This window comes from Drosophila innubila, assembly GCF_004354385.1.
Source record: "Drosophila innubila isolate TH190305 chromosome 2R unlocalized genomic scaffold, UK_Dinn_1.0 1_C_2R, whole genome shotgun sequence".
NCBI lineage: Eukaryota > Metazoa > Arthropoda > Insecta > Diptera > Drosophilidae > Drosophila > Drosophila innubila.
This window is the reverse complement of record NW_022995374.1, coordinates 21,556,139-21,583,265: the sequence shown is the minus strand read 5'-3', so window position 1 is coordinate 21,583,265 and position 27,127 is coordinate 21,556,139. Positions and strand designations below refer to the sequence as shown.

Genomic DNA, 27,127 nt, shown 5'->3' with positions numbered 1-27,127 from the left:
CTAAATTTGTCTGTATATTTTGATCAAATAAAACTTAAGCTGGTTTTTTTTTACTTTTTTATAAGGACTATGGACAAACTTTTTATAACTTCCTAGTCGGTGAATCAAGACAATCCATGTATACGTATATGTATGTACATTTTGTACATATTCCTTACAAAAAAGTCTAAAAACCAACTTGAGTTTTATTTGATCAGAAATATAAAACTCAAGAAATATGCATTATTCTATAAGTTTTATTTTTTGCTTAAAAATAATGATTGTTACTGAATTTTATTTTTTTGCTCAAAAGAAATCATAAGTAAAATAATAAAAATTAAAAATAATGATTACTTCATGAGTTTTATAATAAAACTTATAATAATTACAGTCCCTGTTTTTTTTTTTCAAATTTTTAGGGTGATCAAATTATGAGAACTAGTTTGCTTTATTATTATTATCATAACTGGAAGCAATCGGAATTAGACTTGCCTCATAAATATACATAATACAACTGAAGAAACTGTTTGATTTTGATTTAATTTTCTAAATTTTTGAATTTTTGCGAAATCCAATGGTGGAACAACAGAAACGTCGTTTGGAAAATGCCATCAGCGATATGATTGAGGATATGTATCAGACTCACTTGCGTCGCATGCAGTCGAAGATGCATCGTTGTGCCGCAACATGTTGCGATGATGAGCGTGGCACGTTGGAGAGTGTACAACGTTGTATTGAGAAGTGTGCCACGCCCCTAATGGACGCACAGGATTATCTACAGAATGAGCTGGGTCAGTTTCAGAATCATTTGCAAATCTGTGTTAAGGTAGGTCATGTGAAAACTTAAGGATTCTGTCAAACTAATCGGAATCTGTAGGAATGCAATTCCGATGCACGGTCTAAATTGCCGCTCAATCCCAGCGATCAGGAAATGTCACGATCGAAACATTTGTTTGAGGTCTGTACTGGAAATTGTGTGGATAAGCATATCAACTTGCTGCCCGGCCTGATGAAGTCCATCAAGAGGACACTCGATCAGGGAGTGCCCAATAGATCCCATCTGCGCGATCAAAGCAACGGGAATGCTTAACATATAGTCCCATATTTTCTGTTGTTCTTATTTTTTTGGTTTTTTTTTTTTTTTTGAACATTATTATTCCTGGAATTGTTGAGAAAATTGTTCCGTTGCTTGTAAATCGCATAATTCCATAAGCCGTCCCAGCGACAGATAAGATGCCACCTAAAGGGTCACGGCAAAAGCGAGATAAGACTTGTTTCCGTCGGAAATTTGTTAGTTTTTCAAATACAGTTGTCTAACCTTATGTATTTGGGGTTTTTTTTGGTATAGCTAATCTTAAGTATATATATATTTACATAGAAGGAAACGGTATTTTCTTGGTGCTCTAAACATCTAGTAATAGCAAAGATCCTAAACATTATATAACAAATATTTCTGTGTGCATAACTATTGTTCATTCAGCTTGGTCCTCACACCGTATTTACTCCAAAATGTCACCTTGGCCGTGGTCTTCTTGCAGTTATCCTGGAAAACGGTGCACGAATCAAAAGGCGGACAATAGAGATGCAGGGAAACGGATGTATCCGCGTGACTGGGATTCTCCACACGATGCAGACCCAAGTTATCTGTGTATAAGAATTTGGAATACATGAAATACTGAATGACAATACACTGAATCAACTTCTAACCGTTTATATAGGCCACGTCATTGAGAGGTATGGGCGTTTCTCCTATCTCCACGAGTTCCCTATCATCGATCTCGGCGTGGTGATCCTGTTGTTGAACTCTTTCAATATTCGCCGGACGATTGGGATACTGATAACGTTTCTCGCGCAATTCTCCCTTGAGCATCTTCATAAAGCAATGGGAATCGGCATGGTCATGTACCGAGGAGCTGTGACCTTCACCCCAGCAGAGTATTAACAGATTGAACTTTCCATTTCCTGCATCCACCAGATTCCTTGTGTAGGTATAACGATCGAATTTGGCATACTTTCGCCATTCCTTGGGATTTGATTTATAGGACAACATCAAATGATTAACCATTTCTATGTTGACATAGTTCGTCTCGAATTCACGATGAAGAGCTGATATTAAATCCGGCAAGGTGTCTATAACTGGTCCATACTTTAGGGGTTTCTCCAGGGCACAATAATATTGGGTAGCCTGTCGTAAGAACTTTTCCTGATCGACTTGTTCGATTTCCGTATCGATCGTATCGATTTTGGACAGTGACATTTTGCACTTGCTTTGGTTGACCTGTAAGAAAAGGCAAACGCAATTCGATTATTAGGTGGAAGTAAATATAATTTATTTATTATGTAATGGAAATTTACTGATCTATGTATAGAATTATAATCGCTGCAAACTTACTTTTCAATTGATTTAAATGAATTACGCGTTAATGTAACTAATAGCTGATAGAGATAGATTTTTTATAAAGGAACTGATCAGAATCTAGTTTGAATATAGCGCTAACGATCGAACTCAAACCACCAAACTCAACGGACTGATTGTGAATGCTACTGTCAGTCAATAATCTGAATATTTCATATAAATACCTATTATATACATACCTATTATATACATACATAAATAAGACTGTACATCTGTCCAAGTCGTACAAATTGCAAAAAAACAAATATTCACCCCGGCTTTATCAACAACAGATTTGCCTCTTTATCATTTACGAGCGATCTCTGAGCTCGAACACGAGTAACACTCGTATGTTGCCAGGAGCGTAACATCTGGTCCAGCTTAGAGGCACCCGTAGTCTCCCAAAATGGTCAGAGGTAAAGATTAGCTACGTTCCGCCCGAAATAAGATTTGCGATTCTCCTATAATGCTGATAACGTTCCTCGATTTGAAACTCTCAAATCTGTTTGCTGACGCATGCGACATTTCGATTGCCTTAACATAAAAAACATATATTTTCAACCATAAAAACATATAGGTATATAATAAGATTATATACTCGTTTAACAATAACACAAAAAAAGTACCTTATAGAATAAATATTTTGCGTCATTATAATAATATTTACGGATTTGTGTAGTAAGACGGGCCCATTTCGGGAATTTTAGTGAATTGAATTGATTTCCTAGAGTTTAATGTTTTTTTTACCCTGGTAAGGGGTATATTAAAATTGTACAAAATATGTTACAGACAAAAAAAGGAGGGACAGACCACATAAATTAGATATACATTCTTGATCAACATTACTAGCAGTCCCTTCGTATGAACAAAAGGATTACAGAGATGGTAAGGGCTTTAAAGTAATGTCTCATTATATAGCATACTTTACGGAAAATAAATATGTGGCTTATTTCAAATATTAAAATAGTTTAGAAAATTGAGAGACTCAATAAAAACCATTTCAAAAAGACACTTAGTTCTCTTCAGTAACGATTAAAATTCAGTTTGAGCACTTCAACGGGTTTCAAAACTGAAAGAGACATGGAATTCGTGCAATGGAAAATGTAATTCGAATAGTGATTAAATGCAAATAGCACACTTTATATGGGTAATTATGCCCCTGGGCTAATAACTTGGCAATCGATGTTGTTATTTTAACGAAACTCGGCTCAAAGTGAGAGCGTTGTCAAAAAAAAAAAAAACAGTTTGAAAACGCTTGCAATATTCAAAGACGGCAACTTGGCACACAACTTTCGCATCAAGTTAAAGCCGACTAAAAGCAACAACAATACCTATGAGAAAATGTTTAGAAAATAATTAAGCCATTTTACATTTGAGAATAGGAGCTTTAACAACTTAAGATGATAGTAAGAATTCAAAAACTTGTACTTACCATTTTTAAGTTGCCCCTTTTTAAAATGATTGCGTAAATTAATAAAATCAATTTTTAAATAGTTTCAGGATCTTATGCACTGTGCACCACTTCAAATGTCTGCTCTACCAATTGAACGCGCGTTCACTTTGTTTGTGTGCCCGTTTTAGGTATCTTTCACCAATTTATGGGAATCTGTTGGCCATGCAAAACGTCATTTTTCACTCAAAACGCAACTGGAGTGACATTTGCTGGACTCGAATGGCATTTTGAGCGCTTTTTTGCAGCAGCAGCGAGCGAAGCCGCCCGCAGGCAGCAAACGACGCGTCGCTTGTCGCTTTGTTGTTGCCTACCACATTGACTTTGTTGTTGTTGTTTGCATATATCTTCTCTTTTTTTGTCACGCTGAGTCGTTTTTTTTCGTCGGCTTTGAATGTTGTTTGTGTACCTTCGGGCCATTGACAATTTATGTTGTTGTCTTCGGTCTACGGAGCTGCCTTTTGAGTCCCATCAACTGTTAATTATGAAGACGGCTTACTTTTTCTTCTTCTTCTTTGTGTTCTTCTGCTGTTGTTGTTTTTCTTCGATATTTGCAGTAGAAAGCAGACAACATATCCATTGACTCAATGGGAAACCGAATCTCATCCAAGCAGTTTTTGTTGTTGATTCTTAAATTTGCCCTGGGGTCAAATGTAAAATCTGTGTCAAGCGTTATTGACGTTTTTATCTCTTTGTTTGTTCTTGAAATACCTAGATGATAGATAGAATTAACCCATAAAAAATCAACAACACACATTATATTTGTTTTTTTTTTCACATCTCATTTAAGGATACATTTCCCATTTTCCTTTACTTTTGACCTAACACATTTTACCCAATCGAAGTTCATAGAAGCATAAACTATTCACCATTAGCTCTTCATATTCTTTGGTTTATTGAACTTTCGCATTAATATATGCTTAGTCAAGAAAGAATTTTGACAAAATACAAAGTTCACATCATAATTTTTTTATTTTTAAATATAGTCAAATTCAAAACACTTTTTTGACTAAATGTATATGAAAATCTATCTATTTTAAGTAATTTTTTTGATTAATAGTTTTTTATTATATGTACATGATATAATACTTAAATGAGAAGGCTAAGCTACTTTAAGAATTTATTTACAGAATCGGAATACTTCCCCGTGTTTTTCAAGAAAACTTTTCAAACTGATAATACTTTTTGAGCCCCGTGTATGGGGTATAAAAATAAAAAAATACACGAAGCGTAACGACTGTCGTTACTTCTCAAGCGAAATTTAATATTAAGTCTTAAATTGTTACCTAATTGACGAAAGTGCGAAATAAACAAACCGCATTTGTCATAAAGTTCTTATCTGTTGTAAATATGTATGTATTATAATATATAATTTTGTGAAAATAAATTATAAATCCATTAAAATTCGATTAGAGAATTTATTTTAAATTGAGTTTTTAATTTAAATAGCATGCGAATAAATTCAGATTCAGTATTTCAAAATAGCATGGCAAAAGCAATCTTTATTATATTACTCCATTTCTGGGTTTATTGGTTTCCAGTGAGTAAAATAGAACATCGATTATAACATGTTAAGCTCATCCTTTTAATTCAGGCATATGCGACCGTCAAGTTTGGAAATGTTAACTGCTCCGCAGATCAAACTGACGTGCTCAGTATGGAGGAGTGCCGAATAAAGGCTATAAATCGCAATCTCAATATGATTAAAATCAGATTTTTGCTAAAACAAAAAATTTCAGAGGTATGTACTCGGATCATAATTTCTAATTTTAAACGTTAATTGTTTTCCGTAGCTTCAGATGAATTTTCAATTTTTTAAACGTGAACGGGGTGGCTGGCATCCATTTCTATATAATATTAATGTAAATATGTGCGAGTTTTTCCAACGGCCTAATAGATTTCTGGTGTTGAATACATTCTTCAAATTTTGCAAAAAGTATACAAGTTTGAATCATACCTGTCCCTATATGGTGAGAATTGCTTTGTGTTACATTTTCAATTGAATTTTTATTTTTCTTCAATTCTTTCTTAATCAGCCAAATGAATCAATTGAAATAATGAATTATACAATAAATGAGAAAGATATCTTACAAAAATTTCCTGTTGAGTCCGGAGTATATGCATTGCGCATAATCTGGTATCACAATAAAAAATCTCTATTACAAATCAATGGCACAGTGGATTATACCGAATAGGACATGGACACAAATATAAAAGTATATGTATTATTATTTTCATATTTTTTGGTGTTTGATATTGGAATATTTCAGCTTAAAAAAAGAATATAATAAAATGTAATTTGACTAATCCTCTTCATCATCGGAGAACTCGAATTTATCTTCATCAAAGTCTATTATCTGCAACAGAAATAATAAATTTAATTAGGCCAACTCGTTTTTTTAATTTTATGCAAAATTACCTCACTATTAAGTCTCTTAAACTCTGAAATGCCAGTCAAATCCTCCAGATATTTAGCTGTTTCGAATGTCTTAAAGAGAAATGCGTGTCCTTCTTTCCGATAAGCATCCAAAACTCGCTTAAAGTTAGATATAGAAATGTAAAGCAGTATCTATAGGGTATAATGAAGTGTAGCATACCTCGGAGCAGGCAATGCACTGCGCAAACTTTTGTGTGGCAGGCAAAATGTTCTCATAATTGCAAAGCATGCCGCGTATGCTGTGTGGCAAGATACCCAACAGACCCTCTGGCAGTTGCGAATCCAATTTTTGCTGCTCCCGACTATTTGCATAGTACGCAGGGGCCAATTCCCTTTGAGGATGCTGTAACAGTGCCACCAAAAGCTCTACCGCATAACTGGCGGCAATGTTAGAAACTCCAGGTCGTGTAACAGTGCATTGTTGATCCAGTGTGCGATCTTTGAGCGACTGTAAAGAGATAACAGAAATCAATTTAAACTGTTAACGCACGGGGAGCATTTTGCGCAAGCTCTTGCGCTGTTAAGGCAGCAGTGTCAACAAAGAGTGCAGTGAGCTTCGGGTGTTTACCAAACACCAAAAAAAATGACGTCGCCTGCGACGATTGGTAAGCCAGCTGAGCGTGCGGCGAGCGCCAAGTAAACAATTAAAAATTAAGTTAAAACACAAAAAGTTAAACAATACTATTACAATACGTGGAACAGCAATGGCAATGTCAGTGGGAGTGGGAGTTGGCGGGAGAGTGTAACCCACTCACAGTGCTCTGAGTAGAATCGCCTTGTTTCTGATTAGATAAAGTTCTAATGAGAGTTACTTCACTCTCACACCTACACTGCAAAGTTGTGTGTGTGTGTAAGTGTAGTGTGTGTGCTCGGCATGAAGAAACCGAAATAAAATAATATTTTCATTGAACGTACGTCGAGATAATGACGATTTGCTGTGGAAGCGCGTAGTCAACAATTTCGAAAGGCATTTTGTTTAAATTATAATATCATAATACTTGTTTAAATATGTTAACAGAGTACGCAGGAAATCTCTCGCATCCGCTGGAGTTCGGTCATGTGCTGGAGATTGTGGCCAAGACCATCGACGGAGCCGCCAGGTAAAGTACCAACAAATAGGATCATATCATGACTAAGTACTTAATGGCCTGCCTTATCAGCAAAGTGACTAAGAAACCCAAGACCCTAATAATTGTATAACTGCCTTTTCAGATTCCACATCAACTTGTGTACGGCCAAGTTATCGTTAAATCCTGATGCGGATATTGGATTACGTTTCTCGTGCTATTTCCGTGATGATTCGATTGTGCGCAATGCGCGTTTACATGGCGTGTGGGGGGAGGAGGAATCCAAGGTGATGGACAACATAACGCTGCCAAATCCCATTGTCAGTGGCGAGTTCTTCATGGTGTACATCTTGGCATGCGAGGATTGCTTTCACATATCAATCAACAGTCGCGAATTCTGCACATTCCGTTATCGCGTGCCCTTGAGCGCGATACGCGCCATCCAGATATGCGATCAAATACAGGTCATAAAACAAGTCGATCATCGCACCATTTTTCCCATTCCCTGGCCAGCTATTCAGGCATCCGACTACTTCAAGGCATTCAGCAATGATCAACCAATTCTCTTCAGTCCCGGCCATGTGATTGTCATGACTGCTCGGTGTTTTGAGAACAAACGTGGACAGTTCATCATCAAGTTTATGGACACGGATACCAAGCGGGAGGAATTGCATTTCAGTGTGCGTTTCGATGAGAAGTCCGTTGTGCGCAATTCCATGAACAAGAACTTTGAGTAAGTTGAAGAGCTTTTAGCAGCTTTGAAAGCCCACTTAAGCTTTAAGCGAATTTATAAGAGCCTGTACTTAAAAAGCACAAAGGGTATATAAAGTTTGTTGGAAGGAGACGTGAAAGACCCTCTAATGTATACAGTTCATGATCGACAGGAATTATAAAAGCTAGAGCTACCAAATATGGCACATATTTTAGAATTTTGGCATAGAAACAACTATAGAAGCAATTTGAAAGCTAGAGTCTTGAGCTTTAAAGAACATCTGCAAGCTAATGGGAAAATAAGAAAATACTGAAGCTACAGCAAAAAGTCTTAAAAATTCTTATTACAGATTAAGAATAGGGTTGCTCATTGTCGAATTCTCTCGACTGTAGCTATTTCAAATATCTAAAAATGATATTTCGATTAGAACTCAACTTTAAACATATTCTTCAGCTAATCTTTTTACCCTTGCAGATTCGGTGCCGAGGAACGTCACGGGGGCTTCCCCTTTGTGTTTAATCAACAATTTAAATTGGCTCTAGCTTTTACGGAACGTGAAGTGCTCACTGCCGTGGATGGATACAATTTCTTTAGCTACGCATGGCGTACACCGAGTGCTATGATGAATCTGGTTGGCTTTAAGGTGACGGCGATTAATGGACTCGTTATACAAATAACCGGAGTCGATCACGTGCAAACCGGGGATCCAACGTGCGCTGGTTTCGAGAAGTATTCGCGACATGATTACGAGTGTGCCTAATTTATACTATAAGGGTCTGTTGCTATATATAAAGTCTGAAACATTTGTTAATTTATTGTCTACTTACGTTGCCTGGCGCCGTCACATCGTTGCAGAAGTAGCAACCCAGCTGCTGGCCACTGATGCACTTTAGGCCCGCGATTTCCTTGATGACATCGCCCACAACTTCTCGAGTGCTGCCATGTCGCATTACCAAATAACTGTCAAAGCCCAAGGCGGCATTGATAACGATCTGGAATTGTTAATATTTAAATTAAGCAACTGCACAACTTATTAACTTAATGGGGAACCTTTTGATGAGCTGCACCCAGCAATGTGGGCAACCAGCGACTCTCCCTCGAGTCGGTTAACAAGAAGATGACATCATGCGACTTCACTTGCTCTTCAATCAGCTTTAGATGCTCCTCGGTTTGTTGGCGCAGTGATTCGCCAATAGTATGTCCTGGCATCGGTATTTCCAGCACAAATCCTTTGGACACAGTGCTTGGATTGATCTCCAGCAGTCTGGACGCTGCTGTTGTTGCCTTCATTCGATTGCCAGTCACTGCATCCGCATGCGTGTAGAGACTCTGCCGTACAGGATTCGAGTAGCCCACCTTGCCATTATCCAGCAGCGTAATGTGCTTAAATCCCCACGACTACAAGCATAATTCATATGAAATGGATAAAACCAACAGAAAGCAATCTGGACGCACCAACAAGTTGCGGGAAACAGCACAGCCAAGAGTTCCAGCCCCAAAGAGCAGACACTTGGTTTCTGCCAAGATCTCCAAATTCAAATCCGGCACCAGACGCCACTTCATCAGCTTTAGGTTCAAATTGATGACATTCTCGGCCAATCTGTGGCATTTAGAAGGCATTAGCATAAATAGAATTTCATAAATAGCACTCAGTTTTAACTAACTTGGCTGGATCCATGCTATCCCGCATGTTGACCATACGTGGACCCATTTTGCCATTGCGATTCAATTCCCAGCCCACAAACTGCACCTGGTCATAGTCGCATGGATCTGCCTGAGACACCTGCCATATCAAACTGTTGTCCAGCTGCAATTGTTGATCGTAGCGCAGTCCCATGAATCTAAGTGTTTGACCAACAAGATTGGGGCTGCAATTTCAGAAAAGTATAAATAGATCTGAAAGCAATCTGTCATATATTATGAGATCTACCAATGCTGCAGCAGGAAGGCCACAAAGTTGCGCATTAACCAGGCTGGATTCTCATACTCGCTGGGATCTGCAAAGCAGTAATAGTAATGCTGAGTCTCCTGTTCATCAAAGTTGCTCAAGCTGCGTGTCTCCCACAACTTTTGCTCCTCATTTGCATAGAGTATAAAATAGTTTTGCTTTTCAGGCGGCAACACACAAATCGCATCTACAAAACGTGATGAGTTGGGGAGATCTTTAAGCCTTAGAGGATCGCAGTGTAGTTTCAATGTTGGCGTCAATGGACAGGGAAAGGCAAACCAATAATAATAGCTGTGACTCTTCAGGTCGGCAAATGATAAAACAAAGAAACGCGTCAATAAACTGGCATCGTTCAGCACACGCCCATTTTTCATATCGGCCAAAAGTCTTTTGCCCTCATCGCCCAAAAGCGCCGTTTTGTCCAGTGCTTTGAACTCTTCAATTGTGTTTTTATTGTAAATTGTTCCAGCAGCTGCATGACTGAATTTTGGTGGCTGCGCTACACTGTAAATCGATAGATTGTTAAGTTCTTTAGTCTTATTTTAGACAACACTCTCACCTATTGTAGGCACTGTAGTCTACTTCAAGCAGACAACCAGACGCCTTGCGATTCGTATAATGCCCAAAAACTGAACGTTCTGCGTCTGACAGTCGATCGTAGTCCAATTTCAGCTCAGCCAATTTGTGCCAGAATGTGGGTGACACAAATGATTCAAATGGCGCAAATTGTAAGATATTTGCATTGCCCTCGCTCATTTCGACAAATATTATTTAAAAAACGTACAAAATGCACAATTCACAGTAAACAAACAAAGAAACAATCAGCTGTTTGATAGGATAGCACTGTTGCCAACTTAGCAATTTTATAGCTGTTTTTAAAAATCGTTTGCTTAAATAATTTTTTTTTTTAATCTGGCTATTTTAAACATTTTTTGTAGCTCTTGATATTTTTTCGAATACTGGCCAAAAGTGCCCGCAAGAACAAAATGTACATTCCTTAAAGACAGAACCAACTAATTTTCCTCTAAAAAGTTGGCAGCCCTGGTGTGGAAACACTGTTTTGACCCAAACAATTGCCACCCAGCAAAATTTTCCGATCTGGCTAGTTTTACCATTTATAGAGGCTGTTAAACAGCTGGCAGCACTGATTTAAATTGTAAATTTCAAAATGCATTAACAAGCTCTGAAATAAATTGGTAAATTGAAGAAACTTTAATTTTCAAAATTAGATTAAATAAAGGTAAACATTTTAATGAAAGTGTATAACTCGTCAGCTCGCAGGGAGAAATATTATTTAATTTAAATTTAAAAAAAAAAATAGACAAAGTTCTAAAAAAAAAACTCTGCAAAAATATAAAAAAGGTTAGCTTAAATATAAAAAAATTTTTAAAAGGTACATAAATTCCAAATACTTTTTTTCTGAAAAGTACTTATATTTTGGGGTAAAAAATCTAGCCAGATCGGAAATTTTTACTGGGTGGCAGCCTTTGGATTTTACAGTAGGAAATAGAAAGAGAGGCCAAAAACCACTCAGAAAATTTAGTAATTTATAGAGGTTAGTAACGACAAGTAAGGTAGAGAAAGTAGGCTCCGAGTGCTTAATATTTTTCTAAGTGTGTAACTTTTATTTAAATTAAATAACAAAGTGAATTGAGTAATTAATAAAAAGGCTTTGCAAATTATAGTCTTAAGATATTTTTTCCATGCTTGAGAGAAAACGTACATGCGTATTTATGTATGTACATACACTCGAACGTCCTCGTTTCTTTTTCGCATGCAGCAAATCCAAGTTGAAATCAATAAAAGTGAAATATGCAATAGAATTGAAGTCTTTTTCCGTGTTAATTTGTATAAGTAAAGTGAAAGATAATTGAAAATGCGCTGTATGAAATTAACAAAGAAATCCAAAAATGATTCACTCAAAATACAAAGAAATATGTATGTTTATGTGTGTATGTATATACAGTACAGTACATAGATAGAGTGAGAGAAGAGCAGAAGCAGCAGCAGCAGCAACGTCAAGTGCCAGCAAACAAAATGGCGGCGGCACACAGCGGAAAAACTCAATGCTGTTGACGTTGCCTTCGCTGGCTGCTGCACGCTGTCTCTCACCTCTTCTCTCCTTTCCATAGATGTGATTGAGTTTTTCGATTCGCTTTCAATGCAGCTTCTTTTTCATTTTCCGTGTGTACGCTTTTTTTTCTCATCGAAACAGCCACACGCGTTCACACGCATACACTTGCACACAAATTATACAGTGTGTGTGCGTGTATGTTTGTATGTACATGCACTTTGTACAATGCTATGACGAAAGCAATTTGTAAAAAGAAAACTGTAAGGGAAGCTAGGAAAAACAGACCGGGTTATGGATCAGAGCAATCAAATGACGGCTATAGTATATGCATATGTATATTTAAATAGAAAATTAGCACACATTAGTTTCATAATGTGGGTGTGCATAAGTTTTTTCAAGAAGGATTTACTTAACGACTCACTCGAATTGAGGTCAAAATCATCCACAACTGGGTCTCTTGGCGGCGTCGGTTTCGCTCGGTTCGGTTCAGGTCGGGGTCGTCGACGTCTTTTTCGCTGCAACGCTTGGAGGGAGGCAAAATGCGCACTCTTTGGGGTGGTTTTACATTTGGACACTTTGGGGGTGTTTAGAAGACATTAAGTTGCAGCCAGGCAGGCAACCAATACATACATTCATACATAAGTATATAATCATATACAAAAGTACCCCAGGGTTGCTTTGGGGGGCAGCACATCCTTTCTTCGATTTGTATGCACTTTTAAATTGAGTACACACACACACACATTCACAGAAATAAGTATGTGTGTGCTAAAGCTTTTTCTTTGAGGCAAGATAATTAGCAAACGGTGAATATTTAGCAAGTAAATGTGACTCATGTGTATTGCAAAGTATTTTTATTTATGCTAAGCTCGCTAATCAACAATACGACGACGCACCCATCCAATCTAGTACATTTTATTGGGGTCAAGAGACTTTAATTCGATGGCGCAGAACAACGCAAACAGCAGCAACCCAATAAAAGCTCTAGCAGAGGCCATAAACCTTCATACACATGCACACTCAGCTACACAGAGACGCACTCTCTCAAACACACATACATGCTGGGTAAGGACACTGACACTGACAAATTCGCGCGCTTGTGCGCAGCAGCAGCGTCTAGCAAAATGAGTACATTTATTTCTACACATGCACAGACAATACTTATGTACATATGTGTGTGTGCTTGAGATACGTGAGCATCCACATCCCCGTTTGATTTCGTATATAGTGGACAGAGGAGAGTTCAATCTTTGGGAGCGAAGCGCGCGCAAACAAAGGAACTGGCCAACAAAGAACAAAAGCGAACAACGACCTATGTGAAAGAGCGAGAGAGAGAGAGAGAGAGATGCCCCATCAATTTGTTCACATGCATATTAAATTCGAATGAACTGAATTAAAGTAGAATTAATATTGATTGAGCACCTTCACGTAATTGTATTTGCATATCCATATAATAAGTGAGTGCACATTAGTTGCGCATTATAATTGTGTGCCTTCAAGACCGACGGCAACTCTGTAGCGCAGATTTATATAAATCCCACTTTGTACTTGCATACATACCATATGTATGTTTGTGTATACATTTCCCCAAGCTGAGTGAGAACGCAGTAGTCATTTATATGCATGTGTATGTATGTATGTACTTGTGCGGCGCTCAATTGCGTTTCGTCGTGTGTGGGGGGAAAAGTGAAATAAACTTGAAGGTGTTTCGCGAGGTTATTTTCATTAAAATTCCAGTTTTATACTTATGCTTGTTTTCCCATTGCCGCTGACAGTCAAACAACCGTTAACTACTAAACTTGAACACACACATGCTTAAGCTGTTTTAAGCTGAGTTTTTTTTTTTGAGCGTAAACTTCGGTTGCCATTTTAACAGCTGTTAACAGACTTCATTACTCATTGTGCTATTGTTGTTTTTGATGTGATATCAGTAAAAAAAGAAATAAAAAAAAAAAAAATACTCATAAATACCATACTATTTAAATTTGAAGTTTGGAATTCATGGAAATATTTCAATTTGTGTTTATATTCTCAATATTTCAAAGTCAATATACATATTTTTATAGAAATAAATATTTAAATTTTGAGGAGCTTACATATATGCAATTGTATATCTGTATGTCTCACAGTTTTCATTTGCATATTTGTCAGGATCTCGTACGTATATTTTATAACCATATTATATATACATTGCCTCGTCTAGATTTTTGTATACAATTGAATTTGAAACTTTTACCCCCACTTTAACGCATCTTTAATTAGTTTTTCGTCACGTCTTCTTCTTTTTCTATCAATCAACAGGATTCCTACAGGAGTACGGAAAGCATAACGGAGAACGGCAATATCCGATTAGACAGGAATCTACTATATAACTAGGAAATTACATAAACCGGAAGAGCGCACGCAGCCCCACGCAGAGAGAGCAAGAGAGGAGAAGCAGAAGAAACTTAGGACAAAGCAACCGAAAGGAAGCCCCATTACATTTACAGCTGTACATATACAGCTTAATATATCTACCAACTTTTGTGTGTGTGTCCTCTGTGTGCGTGTGTCTGTGTGTATACGAAATTTCTGTTTTGTTTCGCGTGTGTAGTGTTGAGTAACGCCCAAAGAGTTGAGAGATCAACAAAAGCACCGTAAACGTAAACAGAGCTTAACCCGAGGATCCAAAGCGGAAACCGATAGCATTCACGAACTTGAAGAAGATCGTGAATCTAAAGAAACAGGACAAGGAGAAGAAGAAGTAGAAGACGAACTTTTTTACTCCCAAGTCGATTAAAGAAAGTTATCACCATTCCACTATCAACGTACGACGCCGCTCCCCTTTTGCACACTTACGACGATAGTCCGCAACGTTGGGCTAACGGTACAAGCAACGGGCATCAGGAAGGCGTCATCATAGATCAGTTTCGGTGCGCCAAAACGATCACCATTGAGGGAGGCACCAGTACCGTTGACACGACGAGCATCGGCGGCGGCGTCAACGATTTACGACTGGTAATAACGGCCCAACAAAACGATATCATCGAGCGCAATTACGATCAATTGACCACTCGAGGCGGTGGAGGCGGAGGCGGCGGCGCCGTTCTAGGCGTCCCCAGCAGTAGCGGCATCGTCAGCAGCATTGTCAGCAGCGGCAGTGGAGGTCAAACACCACCGACACCACAAGCTACAGGAACGACAACGGCGTCGATTGGACAGAAGACCCTTCTCAATACCAGTCCCAATCTATTACCGATAACAACAGCAACCGATACATTCAATAATCTCAAGAATTTGGTTAAAATCGACAAAGGCTCAACACCCGCATCAAATCATACCGGCAATTATCGTGCCAATAAATCTGGTGGTGGTTCCGATTCATCTTTGGGTGGTCGTAACGGCAATCGCGATCGCACTAGCGGATCAATTGGAGTGGGAGTTGGAGTTGGAGGTGTAGGTGCATCATCAGCAGGTGCCGGAGGTGTAGGAACAGTTGGTGGCCCAAGCGGACACTATTCCAGTGGCTATAATAAAAATTCCGTCAAAATTCGTCAACACGATTCGGAGCTAAGCCCAAGACCTCGACGATCTTACCAAAACGATTCGTCGTCGTCGCGTTACTATAACAAAAATAGTGACATTTTGGGTCCAAGCAGCAACAACAACAACAACATCGGCATCGGTAGCAATCAGCAATCGCTTGGTAACAGCAACGCTGATAGCTCCTATAACTTGAACGGCAGTGGTCTTGGAGTCCATCGTGGTAGTCGCAACAGCTATCACACGAGCTCCGATGGCGGCAGCTACAATCGTAATCTAAACTCAAATTCGGGCAGCAACTATCGCTCCAACAACAACAGCAACGGCAGCTCACGCTACGAGACGGTCAATGGCAATGGCAACAGTAGCGGACAACAACAACGTCACTACGGCAGCAATTCGACGTCTGGAGGGAGAAATAGCATCAATAGCAACCCAAACAAGTCAAACTACGCATCGCAACGTACCGGGAATGATGGCAACCTTGGTCATAGCCTGAGTGGTCGCTATCGCGACGATTATACCAGCAATCGAGACAATTATAGAGACAGGGATAGCTACGGTGACGATTCTCCAGCTCATCAGCGCTATAACAGCGGTGGCGGCAGCAGTGGAAGCCTAGAACGCAACGGGCACACTGGTGGACCAGGAGAAGGCGGAGCAGGAGGAGGAGGTGGTGGTAATCGTTATAATAATAGAAGCCACAACGATTCGCTGTCATCCTCTGGAGGCAGAAACTCCGATGAGCGCTACGAACGTGGCCAAAACTTGAGGCATAATAACCAGGCTGGATCAACAAATGTTTCTTTGAGTCAACAGCAACACCAACAACAACAACAGCAGCAGCAGCAGCAACAAGTATATGTTAAATCGGTGACGCCACCACCAGTGGCAACAGCATCATCATCATCATCGTCCGGATCGGGATCGGGAGCAGCAGCACAACAATTGATAACTGGACGCTGGATACCACCATCATTGCGTCCACAGCATGGACTCACTCAGAGCGAGAAGAATGATGCAGTGTTTCGACGTGTCCGTGGCATTCTAAACAAACTGACACCGGAAAAATTCCAGGAGCTGAGCGATGAATTGCTAAAACTTGACTTGAACTCGATTGTTATACTTAATGGGGTTATTCTTCTAATATTCGACAAAGCCTTGGACGAGCCTAAGTACTCGTCTATGTATGCACAGCTCTGCAAGCGTCTCTCCGAGGAAGCGCCATCATTTGAAAAAGAACCAAACAATTCGTGCACCTTTCTACGTCTTCTCATTGCCGTCTGCCGTGACAAGTTCAACAATCGTTTAAAGCGGGACGAGGCGAACGATAATCGCCCGCCACCAGAGAATGAGGCCGACGAAGAGGAGCGACGCCATTTGGCGAAACAGCGAATGCTGGGCAATGTCAAGTTCATTGGTGAGCTCAATAAGTTGGATATGCTGTCCAAGAATGTATTGCATGCGTGTATTATGGAGCTATTGGACAAGAAGAAGAAACGTACGGCCAGTGCGCAGGAAATGTGCGAGGACATGGAATGCCTGGCTCAATTGCTCAAGACTTGCGGCAAGAATTTGGATTCAGAACAGGGCAAAGAGCTGATGAACCAGTACTTTGAGACGTTGGAACGTCGATCAAAGTCAACTGAATATCCACCAAGGATACGCTTCATGCTAAAGGATGTCATCGAGCTCCGCCTGAATCACTGGATACCCCGCAAAGTTGGCGGCAGCGCCGAGGGACCCGTCCCCATAAAGCAAATACGCTCGGACGACGACTCGATCATACGCACTCCATTTGCCAATCGTAATCGCGATATGCGCAACAATGATCGCGATGGCGACAGCTGGATGAATCGCTTCCATCTCAATCTACAGACCGGCGGCTATAATGACATGTTTAGCGGTCTTAGTGTCACAGGATCATCACCAATTGTATCACCGTAAGTACTTGACTGAGATTCCCTATATATTCACATTTAAACTGGGTTGGCAAATTAGAGTTGTGATTTCAAATCAATAAAATTATCGTGATGAATGGGGAAATCTTAGATATACTACTTTTAGATGGGGTATACTGGAAACAGAAAATTTTGATCAAGACAATTAATTTCAGCTCTTATTTTATTTGATTTAAATTGGAAATCGTACAACGACTCTTATTTTAAATTTTTATAACAATAATTTAATGTGATATAAAAATATAGTATAAATTATTTAATTTATTTACATTGCAAGATTGCACGTCATTTCAAATAAGATTATTGTAAGACTAAGAAAAAAATAATTCAAAACAAATAATTTCATACATTTTATATTTAGATAAATAATTACAGTTATTTACTAATTTTTTTCTACAAAAATCAAATCATTTTTGTCTTACAACTTTTATTTTATAAATTATAATCTTTATTTTCAACACGCATTTAAATGTTTTTCCTGCTTCCTCTGACAGCTTTTCCACGAGCAACAGTAACCGGGATCGTGATCGTGAACGCGACAATCGCCAGTACAACAATCGGGATCGCAATCGTGACCAGGGCAACAACAGCGGTGGCAGCGGCGGCGGCAATGGCAATTATAACAATCGCTACAACAAGCACAACAATCAGAATGGCGGTGGCAACGTCGGTGGCAATCGCGATGAGTCACGTGGCGGCAGCGGTGGCGGCAGTTCGCATAGGAACAACGATCGCAACAACGATGGAGGGCAGTATGGCGGAAATCAGCTACTTTTGGGCAGCAAAGAGTTGGCGCCGCGTTTTAAGCGCAATTTGATAACGACCAATCAGGATTCGGTCGAGAATTTACAAATGCGACCGGCGGCCAACTCATTGCTGTTCCGAGCAGCATCCCAAAATCAAAAATTCCCAACCTCTCTGCCCATTTCGACACCGCCCAGTGGCAATTCGTCGCAGCAGACATCGCAGTTATCCAATTCACATTATCCACTACTGGGAACGCCAACATCACATCTTATGCCCAATCCAACACGTCCATCATCCACACCATCGGCTGAGTACGGACTTGACAATCGCAATCTGCACAACGCTCAGCAGCAGGCGGAGAAGAGCCTAAAGACAACATCGTCTTCACCCAATTTTGGTTCAGTCGGACAAGCGTACGTTGAGAACAACACTGAGAGGAAGACAGCAGTCACTGAAACCAAGGAGCAGGTCGCTGTAGAGCGACCCACAACACCCTCTGGCTCCGGATCGGGCTCTGCCTCTGGCTCAAGCAAGCAACAGAAAAAGGACAAGGGACCCAGCAAGGAGGAGTTAACAAAGAAGGCAAATGCCTATTTCAAAGAGAAGTTCTATTATGATGAGCAAACTGAGGATGCTTTATCGGAGGAAGGCGAATCAGCACTTGTTGAGGGTGAAGGCAAAGGCGAAGGATCAGCTCCTGATCAATTTACACAACTGGTTGAGGGTTTCCTTGAGCTGAAACTGCCGGAGAAATCGTTGAAAGATGTGTGCCTCAATTTGTTGATGGAAGTGCTGGACCGTGTGAACGATGTTTACTTGGAACGCATCGTGCGTTTCCTGCAGGCATTGCGCAAACAGTCCAACATTAAACCCAATGTCATTGTTGAAATCTTCAAGCAGCTGGTGAACAAGATGAACGAACGTGAGGCGCTCAATCCACGGATTACGGCTCTAGTGGCATCCGTGCTGAGCAAAACGGTCTGTGAGCCGGCATTGCTTAAGTTGTCAGACATTGCCAATTATACGGACAATGGACAGCATTATCCATTGTTTTTGCTTGTGCTGCAGCAGCTTCATAAGACAATTGGCAAGGATGCACTGGAGGAGAAGTTCCGTGCTAGCAAAATTGATTTGATGAACAGTTTGCAGGAGGTGGATCGCAATAAGGAGCGTTTGGGTGAGATACTAGAAGATCGACAGCTGTCGTTCCTGTATCCATTGCTCAAAGTGCAGGCCGAGATGCTGAAACAGTTGCAAAGCGATCCCAATCCAAATAATTTCTATAAGTGGATCAAGTCCAATGTTGACAACAAGTACTACAAGGATCCGGGTTTCGTTCAAGCCCTCATGACCGTTGTGGTCAAGTACATCACCAAGGAGACGACCCTGGCCAACAACATGGATCCCAAGGAGCATCCCGAAAAGTCGGTCACACAAAAGGAACAGGCAATGCTGGAAACCTACAGCCAAATGCTGCAGACTTTCCTCAGTCAAAACGAATTGCAATTGATGGCACTTTATGCCCTACAACTTTTCTGCTACAATGAGAGTTTCCCCAAAGGTGAGTAAATTTTTAAATTTAGCATAAAAATATATTTTAATTACTTTCATCTTCTAACAGGTATGCTCTGTCGTTGGTTCAAATATCTGTACGATTCGGAGATAATCGAGGAGGAGGCATTCGTTTTATGGAAGGAGGAGATCTCTGACAAATATCCAGGCAAGGGCTCAGCACTGTTCCAAGTGAACGCTTGGTTGACTTGGCTACAGGAAGCCGAATCTGAAGACGACGAGGATTAAATACCCAAATGCATAACCACTATATATGTATATCACTTCTATATTTATTCGCAAACAACAAAATACCAACAAAAAAATTACAAAAATGCAAGAAAAACGAACAAAAAAAAAATACCTTAACAAAAAATAAGCTGATAAAAAAAAAGAAAAAAATCAACACATTAAAACATTATAACAGATGAAAGTTGAAATCGCGGTTGCAAATGTTAGTCAAATTAGTAGAAAAAAAAACTACAAGTTAATCCAAATTATTTGATATTCATTCAAGTTCAAGCAACTAATTATTAATCACCAATAAATAAAACGGCAATAGACGCAAACGTAATCAACAATTATGATATTTAACTCGACTAAATATGAATAGAAATTGTAAGACCTTCCGAATTTCAGATGACATGCAAACGGAACTAAATGGAAATTAGTAAAAATGAAAATAAAATATACACACATCTATTATGTACTATCTATATATTATATATATTCATTAATTAGTGAATTTCATTCATTATAATTGAACCGGAACTGATCTTTTAATCGAAATGCTCTCAGTCTTTATAAATTTCCTGTTTTGGCTACTTGCACAGCCCCCAATTCATATGTATTTATTAAGTAGTTCAAATAAAACTGATAACAACGCATCAAATATATTAAACAAAGAAAAATACCAGATCCATAATCTAACCATAACAAAAGGCTTACAAATCCGGGCTAGCATCGAATTCGTAACAAATCGTAGCACTGAATGTAATGCAAGAACGCCAACATCAAATATAGCCTTAATAAAATGAAAACAACACTGCGAACGGCAAAAATTTGTGTTTACTTGTTTTTTTTACTAGTGAAAAGTTAAGATACATTTTGAATTTAGTTCTAATTTGCCGCCAAATGCTTTTTTGTTTAACAACACTGCATTGACTCTGGTGTTGCAGCCCTGCGCCGTATTTGGCGATTTACAGCACTGGAATAAACAAAAATTGCATTTCATTGTAAATTTTAAAGTAGAGCCATTTATTTTGATTTAAAATTAATTACACAAATGGAAACCTGTGCAGTCTTAACACCACAACAAAAGGAAGCCGGCGATGTTGCCAGAGTGCAACCTGCTGCCCCTGAACCCTTCACCTCGCATGTGGCACATCTGGATACGGGAGTTGTACAATGCACGTTGCGCGTCCTCAAGATGAACGGCAGCACAATGCTCTTCCTGCATGGCAAGGAAACGAATCGCTTGGACGAGCTCGCTGTGGCAATGCCGACACGTCCGCCCAGCAAGGATGTTGTAGCCACCACGTTTATGGGTGACCATGGTCAAAGCGATTCCCTGGTCATGGCCAGTAAGCTGAGCGCCCGCTACAGACGCCAGTTCTACGTCAGTATGAATCTACAGTTGGACAACATAACGCGACCGGTCTTTGAAAAGACGCTGGTCGACTACATGAAGGAGCATCTAAACCAGTTTGTGTGAGGCGAAGACTGAGACTGTGTTCCATTAAAATGTAGATATATTTATAATTGTGATTAAAAGCAGACTAAACCCCTTTGTACAACGATTTATTTTTGTATATCAATATCCAAAACATATTTATTTGTGGATCCATCATACGAATACGAGCACAGGCACGCCGTGTGGGTCAACAGTTTACTTTGGTTTATTTTGGTGCATTGGACCCCACGTACAACACTTGGAGCAACTCACGACCCAACTCAACTCCATGCGCTCCAGCTCAGAGAATATTGAGGACAGTTCGATATGCGTCACAAGAACAAACGTGCGCTAAATTAACTTAGTTCGCGCTTCTAAATGTTATCCAATTTTATAATAATCATTCTAACAAATGTATTGAAAGTCATTAGCTTGTGTAAGTTCCAATCTAAGCCATAATGATCAGTATTGGCAATTGTGTGTTACAAATATCTCTTATATTTGTGTGATTGGGGTCACTCCATACAGGTGTGATTATCCCTTGATCAAAACCCACACGTGTTGTGCTGTCTGCGTTTTGACTTTTTGTTGATTACGGCCGTGGATGTCAATGTCAACATAGCCTTCGGTCTGCCCCCTCCCTCCATAATATACCATAAAACTGTTGTTGTATCATTGATAACTTTGGTGCGCGTGTGTGGATTTATTTTCCAATTGAAATTAGAAACGTGGATTGCATCAGTCGTATTGTCCCATGGTAAATTTATCTGTGCCAGATATATTCTATATATTCCATATATAGCGAGCAAGTCTTTTTGTGTCTTAAAAAGAACAATGTGAATTGGGTTTTACCTAGAATATTACGTAGGGATTTTTACACAGCTTATGAAGTATATATTCCCAGTAAATCCATCAGGGATCGCAAATAAAGTGGAGTATAACAAAATCAAACCAGAATAAAATTATCAACAAAAACGGTACTATTTTTCAATAGTTTTTTTTATAAATAAGTAAATTTTTTCTCTCATATCATTATTTTATTAAAAATATTTTTAGATATTAAAAACAAGGCTGCAAACTTCCAAAATTTTGTTAAAGGTTCGGTTCGGCGGTTCGAACCATAGAGCAAGACACCGGTTCCGTTCGCGAATTGGTTTATATACCCCTGAGCCTAAGGTTTGGGTTCGAACCTTGTTTTAATTTCATACAAAAAAATATTTTTATTGCTATACATTTTTCCCTACATTTTGAAATGTTTCCATTTTTTTTTTTGAGAAATCAAATTTTAATGATACTAAAAATTCATTTGATGATTTAAATATAAATTTTTATAATCCGAAGTCTCAAATAATTGCGTTATATTAGAAAAGCATAAAATTTATGTAATCACTTTTTTTTCGAACCGAACCTTTTATTTTAGAAAGCGGTGCGGCTTAGGTTCGGTTTCGCAAAGTAAATAATTTCAAGGGTTCGGTTCATGATCCGGTTCAGAACCGGTTTGCAGCCTTGATTAAAAATACCTAAATTTTTTTTAAACAAAACTCTAATTTTCACTTTGTATTATAAAAATAAATTAAAATAAAAGTTATTTTTCAATTGTTATAAAAATAATAAAAAGAGTTATTTGTATAATGATTTCTAAGTACAAATATAAATTCAATTTATTTTTTGCATCTAAATTTTAGCTTGTTAAGGTTAAAACCCATTTTAATTGTAATTAGAATAAATTGAGAAGCCTTCGACATTTCTAAAGTGAATGTGTGGAAATTTTGGCGTTTCAAATTATAACAAAAATGCTTTATAATTGGATGGGTTAATAATAGTCCGTCTAGACGAGATATTGTCATCGGTATCAGTACCAAACCTAATAAATATCGGCTAAAATAAACAGTTGCTACTGAAGTAAAGTCTGGAATGATATTTGATTTTTTTTTGTATTTTTTACCAACTCATTTGCCATATCAACCGTCTGCCGATATTTTGGGAGCGATAACGTTAAAGGTTTGTAGTGTCTGATGTTGGGAAACGGAATCAATGATGATGAACTTTGTCAAGTTACATGCCAAAGCTGCATGCAAAATGCGTTGGGGAAGTTCGATGATTGTGATGCGTTCCAGGGGTGGACGAGTACTATGTATGTACTTTGTATACATATGTATGTATAATGCGTGCTTTGGACTTTGAACGTCTGCTCAGTGGCAACACAACAATAGATTGGAATATCAACAGAGCAATTAGCCATTGGAAGTTGCTGCTGAGCTAAACAAAACAAAGTTCGCTACTATCAGCAATTTTGATTCGATACGATGCGTCGACTCCCAGTGGGTTCCATAGTCTCGACAAGATAGCATTTGGAAGAGTCTTCTAAATTTCAACGTCTTATCTCATTGCATCCTAAGCATTCGTAAGCTGAGCCTTGATAAGCCACAAATAAATTCGAATCCGAATCCGGATCGGAACCCCATTCCTCCAAAAGCAGTTTAAGCGCACGCCGCAATATTAATGCTTCTCGTTCCGCCTTATCGCTCCAGCTGGCACCTTTGCCAGCCAGCCAAACCGGCTGCCAGTTGATCAGACCAAAATGTTATCAGTTCGAGTATGTTGTTAATTTGATAGAAATATTAAAAATCATCATATGACAGTTCAGAATAACTGGTTCCATCCAGTTATTGCATATTATTCTTATCTCGGACCCGGTCTAAGGCATTTATGGCGCATTTGCTGGGGATTGTGTTTTGTATTAGCTGCTCGAGTTGCTGCTGTCTCAGTTTGTTTTCATATTTACAACGAAAAATTTAAAAAATCACCTGGATCTTATCTCAAAAGATGATTAGTCTCTGAACCAGAGAGTTGATCCAAAGACAGGAAAGTTGGTCAGGGTGTCTGGAAGAGGGAGTGAAATTCTATGTGCCTGGAGACAACGGATGAGCTCAATTTGATTTGAGAACTATGAGTTCGATGTGGAAACCAAAAGGCGCTTATCAACTGCAGCTCGCGCCATACAAAGTTCAATTTTTGTTCAGGGGAAATCAGTAAATCTGGAATTATCTGGATTTCAGTTTTGTTGTCGCGCATGACGAGCTATTTATTGGGATCATGTCAATAAATTTGGATGAAACGAATCCTTTCACGAAATTGATCAATTTTTTTTATATACATATAGCATTCGATATGTTAAGAAAATTTCAAATGCGAGTTCTTTTACACAAATGTTATTTTTATAACCGTTACTTAAAAAATAAGTAAGATGGTGTGTCCAACAGGGAGAAGGAGTCATCTCTGATTCTATAAAGTATATATATTCTTGATCAGCATGAACAGCCGAGTCGATATAGCCATGTCCGTTTGTCCGTCCGTCCGTCTGTCCATCCGTCTGTCCGTCCGTCCGTCTGTACGTCCGTGTAAGCGCCTAGATTTCAGAGACTATAATAGATAGAGATACCAAACCTTCACACACAGACCCCATAGGCGTTGAAGCAGCAGTCAAGTTTGTTTTAAATTTTTGACACGCACCCTTCCGCCCCCGCAAATCGCGAAAAATCGTCTGTTCGTCCGGATAAACAAAAGGATCTCAGAGACTAAAAGAGATAGAGTAACCAAATTTGGCACACATATTTCTATATACCACACGAAGATCAAGTTTGTTTTAAATTTAAGCCACGCCCCTTACCGACAAGATAGAGTAACCAAATTTGGCACACATATTTCTATATACCACACGAAGATCAAGTTTGTTTTAAATTTAAGCCACGCCCCTTACCGTCCCCGCAAATCGCGAAAAACCAACACACTTAAAGTTTTTGTAGATTATATGTTTTTTATGGTAATAACTGTTATATATTATTATTATCTATAATCCCTCTGAATCGCATGAGGATCAGACAAGTATAACAGCAGTTATGTCGAATTTATGTGTTCAAAGTAATACAAGTAATTTCTTTAAAGTACTTTAATAACATATATTGAAATAAGTAACGGGTATCCTATGGTCGGGATCTCGACTTTTGCCTTTCCCACGTTTTTAGGCTATATTTGTTAATAAAACAGCCCTTCAATCTACACTTTTATAAGTAGTGTCCAACAGACTTCTATGCTAGAAAGTGATTTCATCGATATCTACAGCTTCATTAATCAGGTAACAAAAACGAGGTAAAACAGTGTCTGAAGATTTATGAAAAATGCGTCGTATTTTTACTCAGGATGTTATAGTTAAACTTTGGGACTTGGGACCTTATGACCTGCAACAGGATCCGACTAGACGTACTTGTTATGGACAGCGTACAGAGATTTAACTTAGTTTTAATCAGGTGAAATGTACCAAGAAGAAAGAAGCGATAAGCGATTTTTAAGATTTCTGGAAACCACATTAAATCTCACATACTAATTTGCTCCTCATCCTTGTCAAGCACATTATATTTCTGAATATGTTAAACTTGATTTGGAGAATAATAAAAACTAATAAATTATTATTATTAATAATAATAAAAATACGGAAACTTTACGTTCCAAAAAACCTTTATGAGAAAGATTATCTTGGTGGTTTTCTTTTCTGATATCTCAGCAAAAAATTTGAAATGAGAATTTTTTAAATGAACCGACTTTAAAATAAAAAATTTTTATTTAAGAAAATTTTATATTTATGATAGAGGATGATATATTTGGCCGTTTCTGATTTTGCAATTTCAGCAAGAAATCAAAAAGAGGTTATCTTAAGAACTGGTTTTTTAACAGAATTTTTATTTCATATGTGGACAATTTTAATTATATGTTTCTGCTGCTGTTATTTTAACAAGAGAGCCCTTTTTAACCGCAACATTTTAAAAAACGATCAGACTTTTATTATCAATATGATTGTTATATTATATGCCTTTGCCTGATAGTCCAGAGGGCGATTCCCTAACCAGTTCCTATCTCCTTGTTAATCTTAAAATAAATCATGATTCCTGATCTCTTGAAATTTTGCGCACTTTGATTGCGAAGTGCACCTGTCGTAATCCGGCAATTGGATTATATATTCCATCACTCGCTCACATGCGATAGGATGGGGCGCCTCGAGCTTATCAGAAGCGTTGGTGTCATACTATTTCCGAGTAGTTATTTATGTAATGCAGGTGCCAAGACCCCCGTGGACATAATAACCATTTCAATTGAGCGAATGGAGTATGTGGTGTATATTGTGAATGTGAATCACTTCCTAAAGATATGGGGCCAGACTGCGACGTGTATAGCTGATAAGTTAACCAAGAGATACCGTTATACAGTTCCCCCTTTTACTCCTTTGGCCTTCGGACTCGATGCGGTTCAAAGTAAACATTGAGGTGACCATTGATAAGCCGTTTGTGTTCCTAAAAAAATACTCATCGTCATCGTCATCATCATTGTCGCAAAACTGTTGGCTGAATTTTGTTGGTCGGCAAAGATATGGAAGACATGTGGCAACAATGTTGACTTGACGACGATAACAGCAACAGCGGCGCTTTATCAAAACAGCGAAAGAGAGAGGGAGAATGTGTGTGTGTGAAAGAGAGAGAGAGAGATGCAAACGTAATACGGTCACAGCTGGAGGGGAATTCACGCTGCCTTGCCTTGTCCCGCCTTGTTTCGCCCAGTTG

The 27,127-nt window shown here is 38.7% G+C and overlaps 7 protein-coding genes across 9 annotated transcripts; 5 read left to right on the top strand and 2 right to left on the bottom strand.

The window, feature by feature from the left end:
* Positions 1 to 509: 509 nt before the first annotated feature.
* Positions 510 to 1,301, top strand: LOC117785040 (protein FAM136A). The gene is made up of 2 exons (XM_034622925.1): positions 510 to 805; positions 857 to 1,301. Exons 1-2 carry the CDS (start codon positions 554 to 556, stop codon positions 1,067 to 1,069), a joined length of 465 nt encoding a protein of 154 aa, XP_034478816.1. The 5' UTR covers positions 510 to 553; the 3' UTR covers positions 1,070 to 1,301.
* Positions 1,281 to 2,518, bottom strand: LOC117785039 (cysteine dioxygenase type 1). Its single transcript, XM_034622924.1, has 3 exons — positions 2,372 to 2,518; positions 1,687 to 2,257; positions 1,281 to 1,623 (listed from the first exon to the last, which is right to left on the bottom strand). The coding sequence occupies exons 2-3, from the start codon at positions 2,234 to 2,236 to the stop codon at positions 1,445 to 1,447; spliced, it is 729 nt and encodes a 242-aa protein (XP_034478815.1). The 5' UTR covers positions 2,237 to 2,257; positions 2,372 to 2,518; the 3' UTR covers positions 1,281 to 1,444.
* A 2,747-nt stretch (positions 2,519 to 5,265) lies between these two features.
* Positions 5,266 to 6,131, top strand: LOC117784124. The gene is made up of 4 exons (XM_034621774.1): positions 5,266 to 5,364; positions 5,419 to 5,565; positions 5,618 to 5,794; positions 5,861 to 6,131. Exons 1-4 carry the CDS (start codon positions 5,275 to 5,277, stop codon positions 6,017 to 6,019), a joined length of 573 nt encoding a protein of 190 aa, XP_034477665.1. The 5' UTR covers positions 5,266 to 5,274; the 3' UTR covers positions 6,020 to 6,131.
* On the bottom strand, positions 5,933 to 10,808 carry LOC117784121 (ubiquitin-like modifier-activating enzyme ATG7). 2 transcript variants are annotated; one of them, XM_034621771.1, is made up of 9 exons: positions 10,548 to 10,808; positions 9,971 to 10,492; positions 9,705 to 9,908; positions 9,496 to 9,640; positions 9,091 to 9,438; positions 8,868 to 9,032; positions 6,426 to 6,709; positions 6,244 to 6,364; positions 5,933 to 6,181 (listed from the first exon to the last, which is right to left on the bottom strand). In XM_034621771.1, exons 1-9 carry the CDS (start codon positions 10,742 to 10,744, stop codon positions 6,128 to 6,130), a joined length of 2,040 nt encoding a protein of 679 aa, XP_034477662.1. In that variant the 5' UTR covers positions 10,745 to 10,808; the 3' UTR covers positions 5,933 to 6,127. The 2 variants fall into 2 exon arrangements, with proteins under 2 accessions (XP_034477662.1, XP_034477661.1); XM_034621770.1 differs by having other exon boundaries at positions 6,244 to 6,360; positions 6,422 to 6,709; positions 10,548 to 10,806.
* LOC117784122 (32 kDa beta-galactoside-binding lectin) lies at positions 6,830 to 8,833 on the top strand. 2 transcript variants are annotated; one of them, XM_034621772.1, is made up of 4 exons: positions 6,830 to 6,866; positions 7,280 to 7,361; positions 7,474 to 8,061; positions 8,515 to 8,833. In XM_034621772.1, exons 1-4 carry the CDS (start codon positions 6,845 to 6,847, stop codon positions 8,798 to 8,800), a joined length of 978 nt encoding a protein of 325 aa, XP_034477663.1. In that variant the 5' UTR covers positions 6,830 to 6,844; the 3' UTR covers positions 8,801 to 8,833. The 2 variants fall into 2 exon arrangements, with proteins under 2 accessions (XP_034477663.1, XP_034477664.1); XM_034621773.1 differs by lacking the exon at positions 6,830 to 6,866 and having other exon boundaries at positions 7,168 to 7,361.
* Positions 10,776 to 20,899, top strand: LOC117783777 (eukaryotic translation initiation factor 4 gamma 2). Its single transcript, XM_034621322.1, has 4 exons — positions 10,776 to 10,789; positions 14,783 to 17,527; positions 18,040 to 19,853; positions 19,914 to 20,899. The coding sequence occupies exons 1-4, from the start codon at positions 10,776 to 10,778 to the stop codon at positions 20,090 to 20,092; spliced, it is 4,752 nt and encodes a 1,583-aa protein (XP_034477213.1). The 3' UTR covers positions 20,093 to 20,899.
* A 160-nt stretch (positions 20,900 to 21,059) lies between these two features.
* LOC117784125 lies at positions 21,060 to 21,636 on the top strand. The gene has a single exon (XM_034621775.1). The coding sequence runs from the start codon at positions 21,129 to 21,131 to the stop codon at positions 21,555 to 21,557; it is 429 nt and encodes a 142-aa protein (XP_034477666.1). The 5' UTR covers positions 21,060 to 21,128; the 3' UTR covers positions 21,558 to 21,636.
* The last annotated feature ends 5,491 nt before the right edge of the window (positions 21,637 to 27,127 follow it).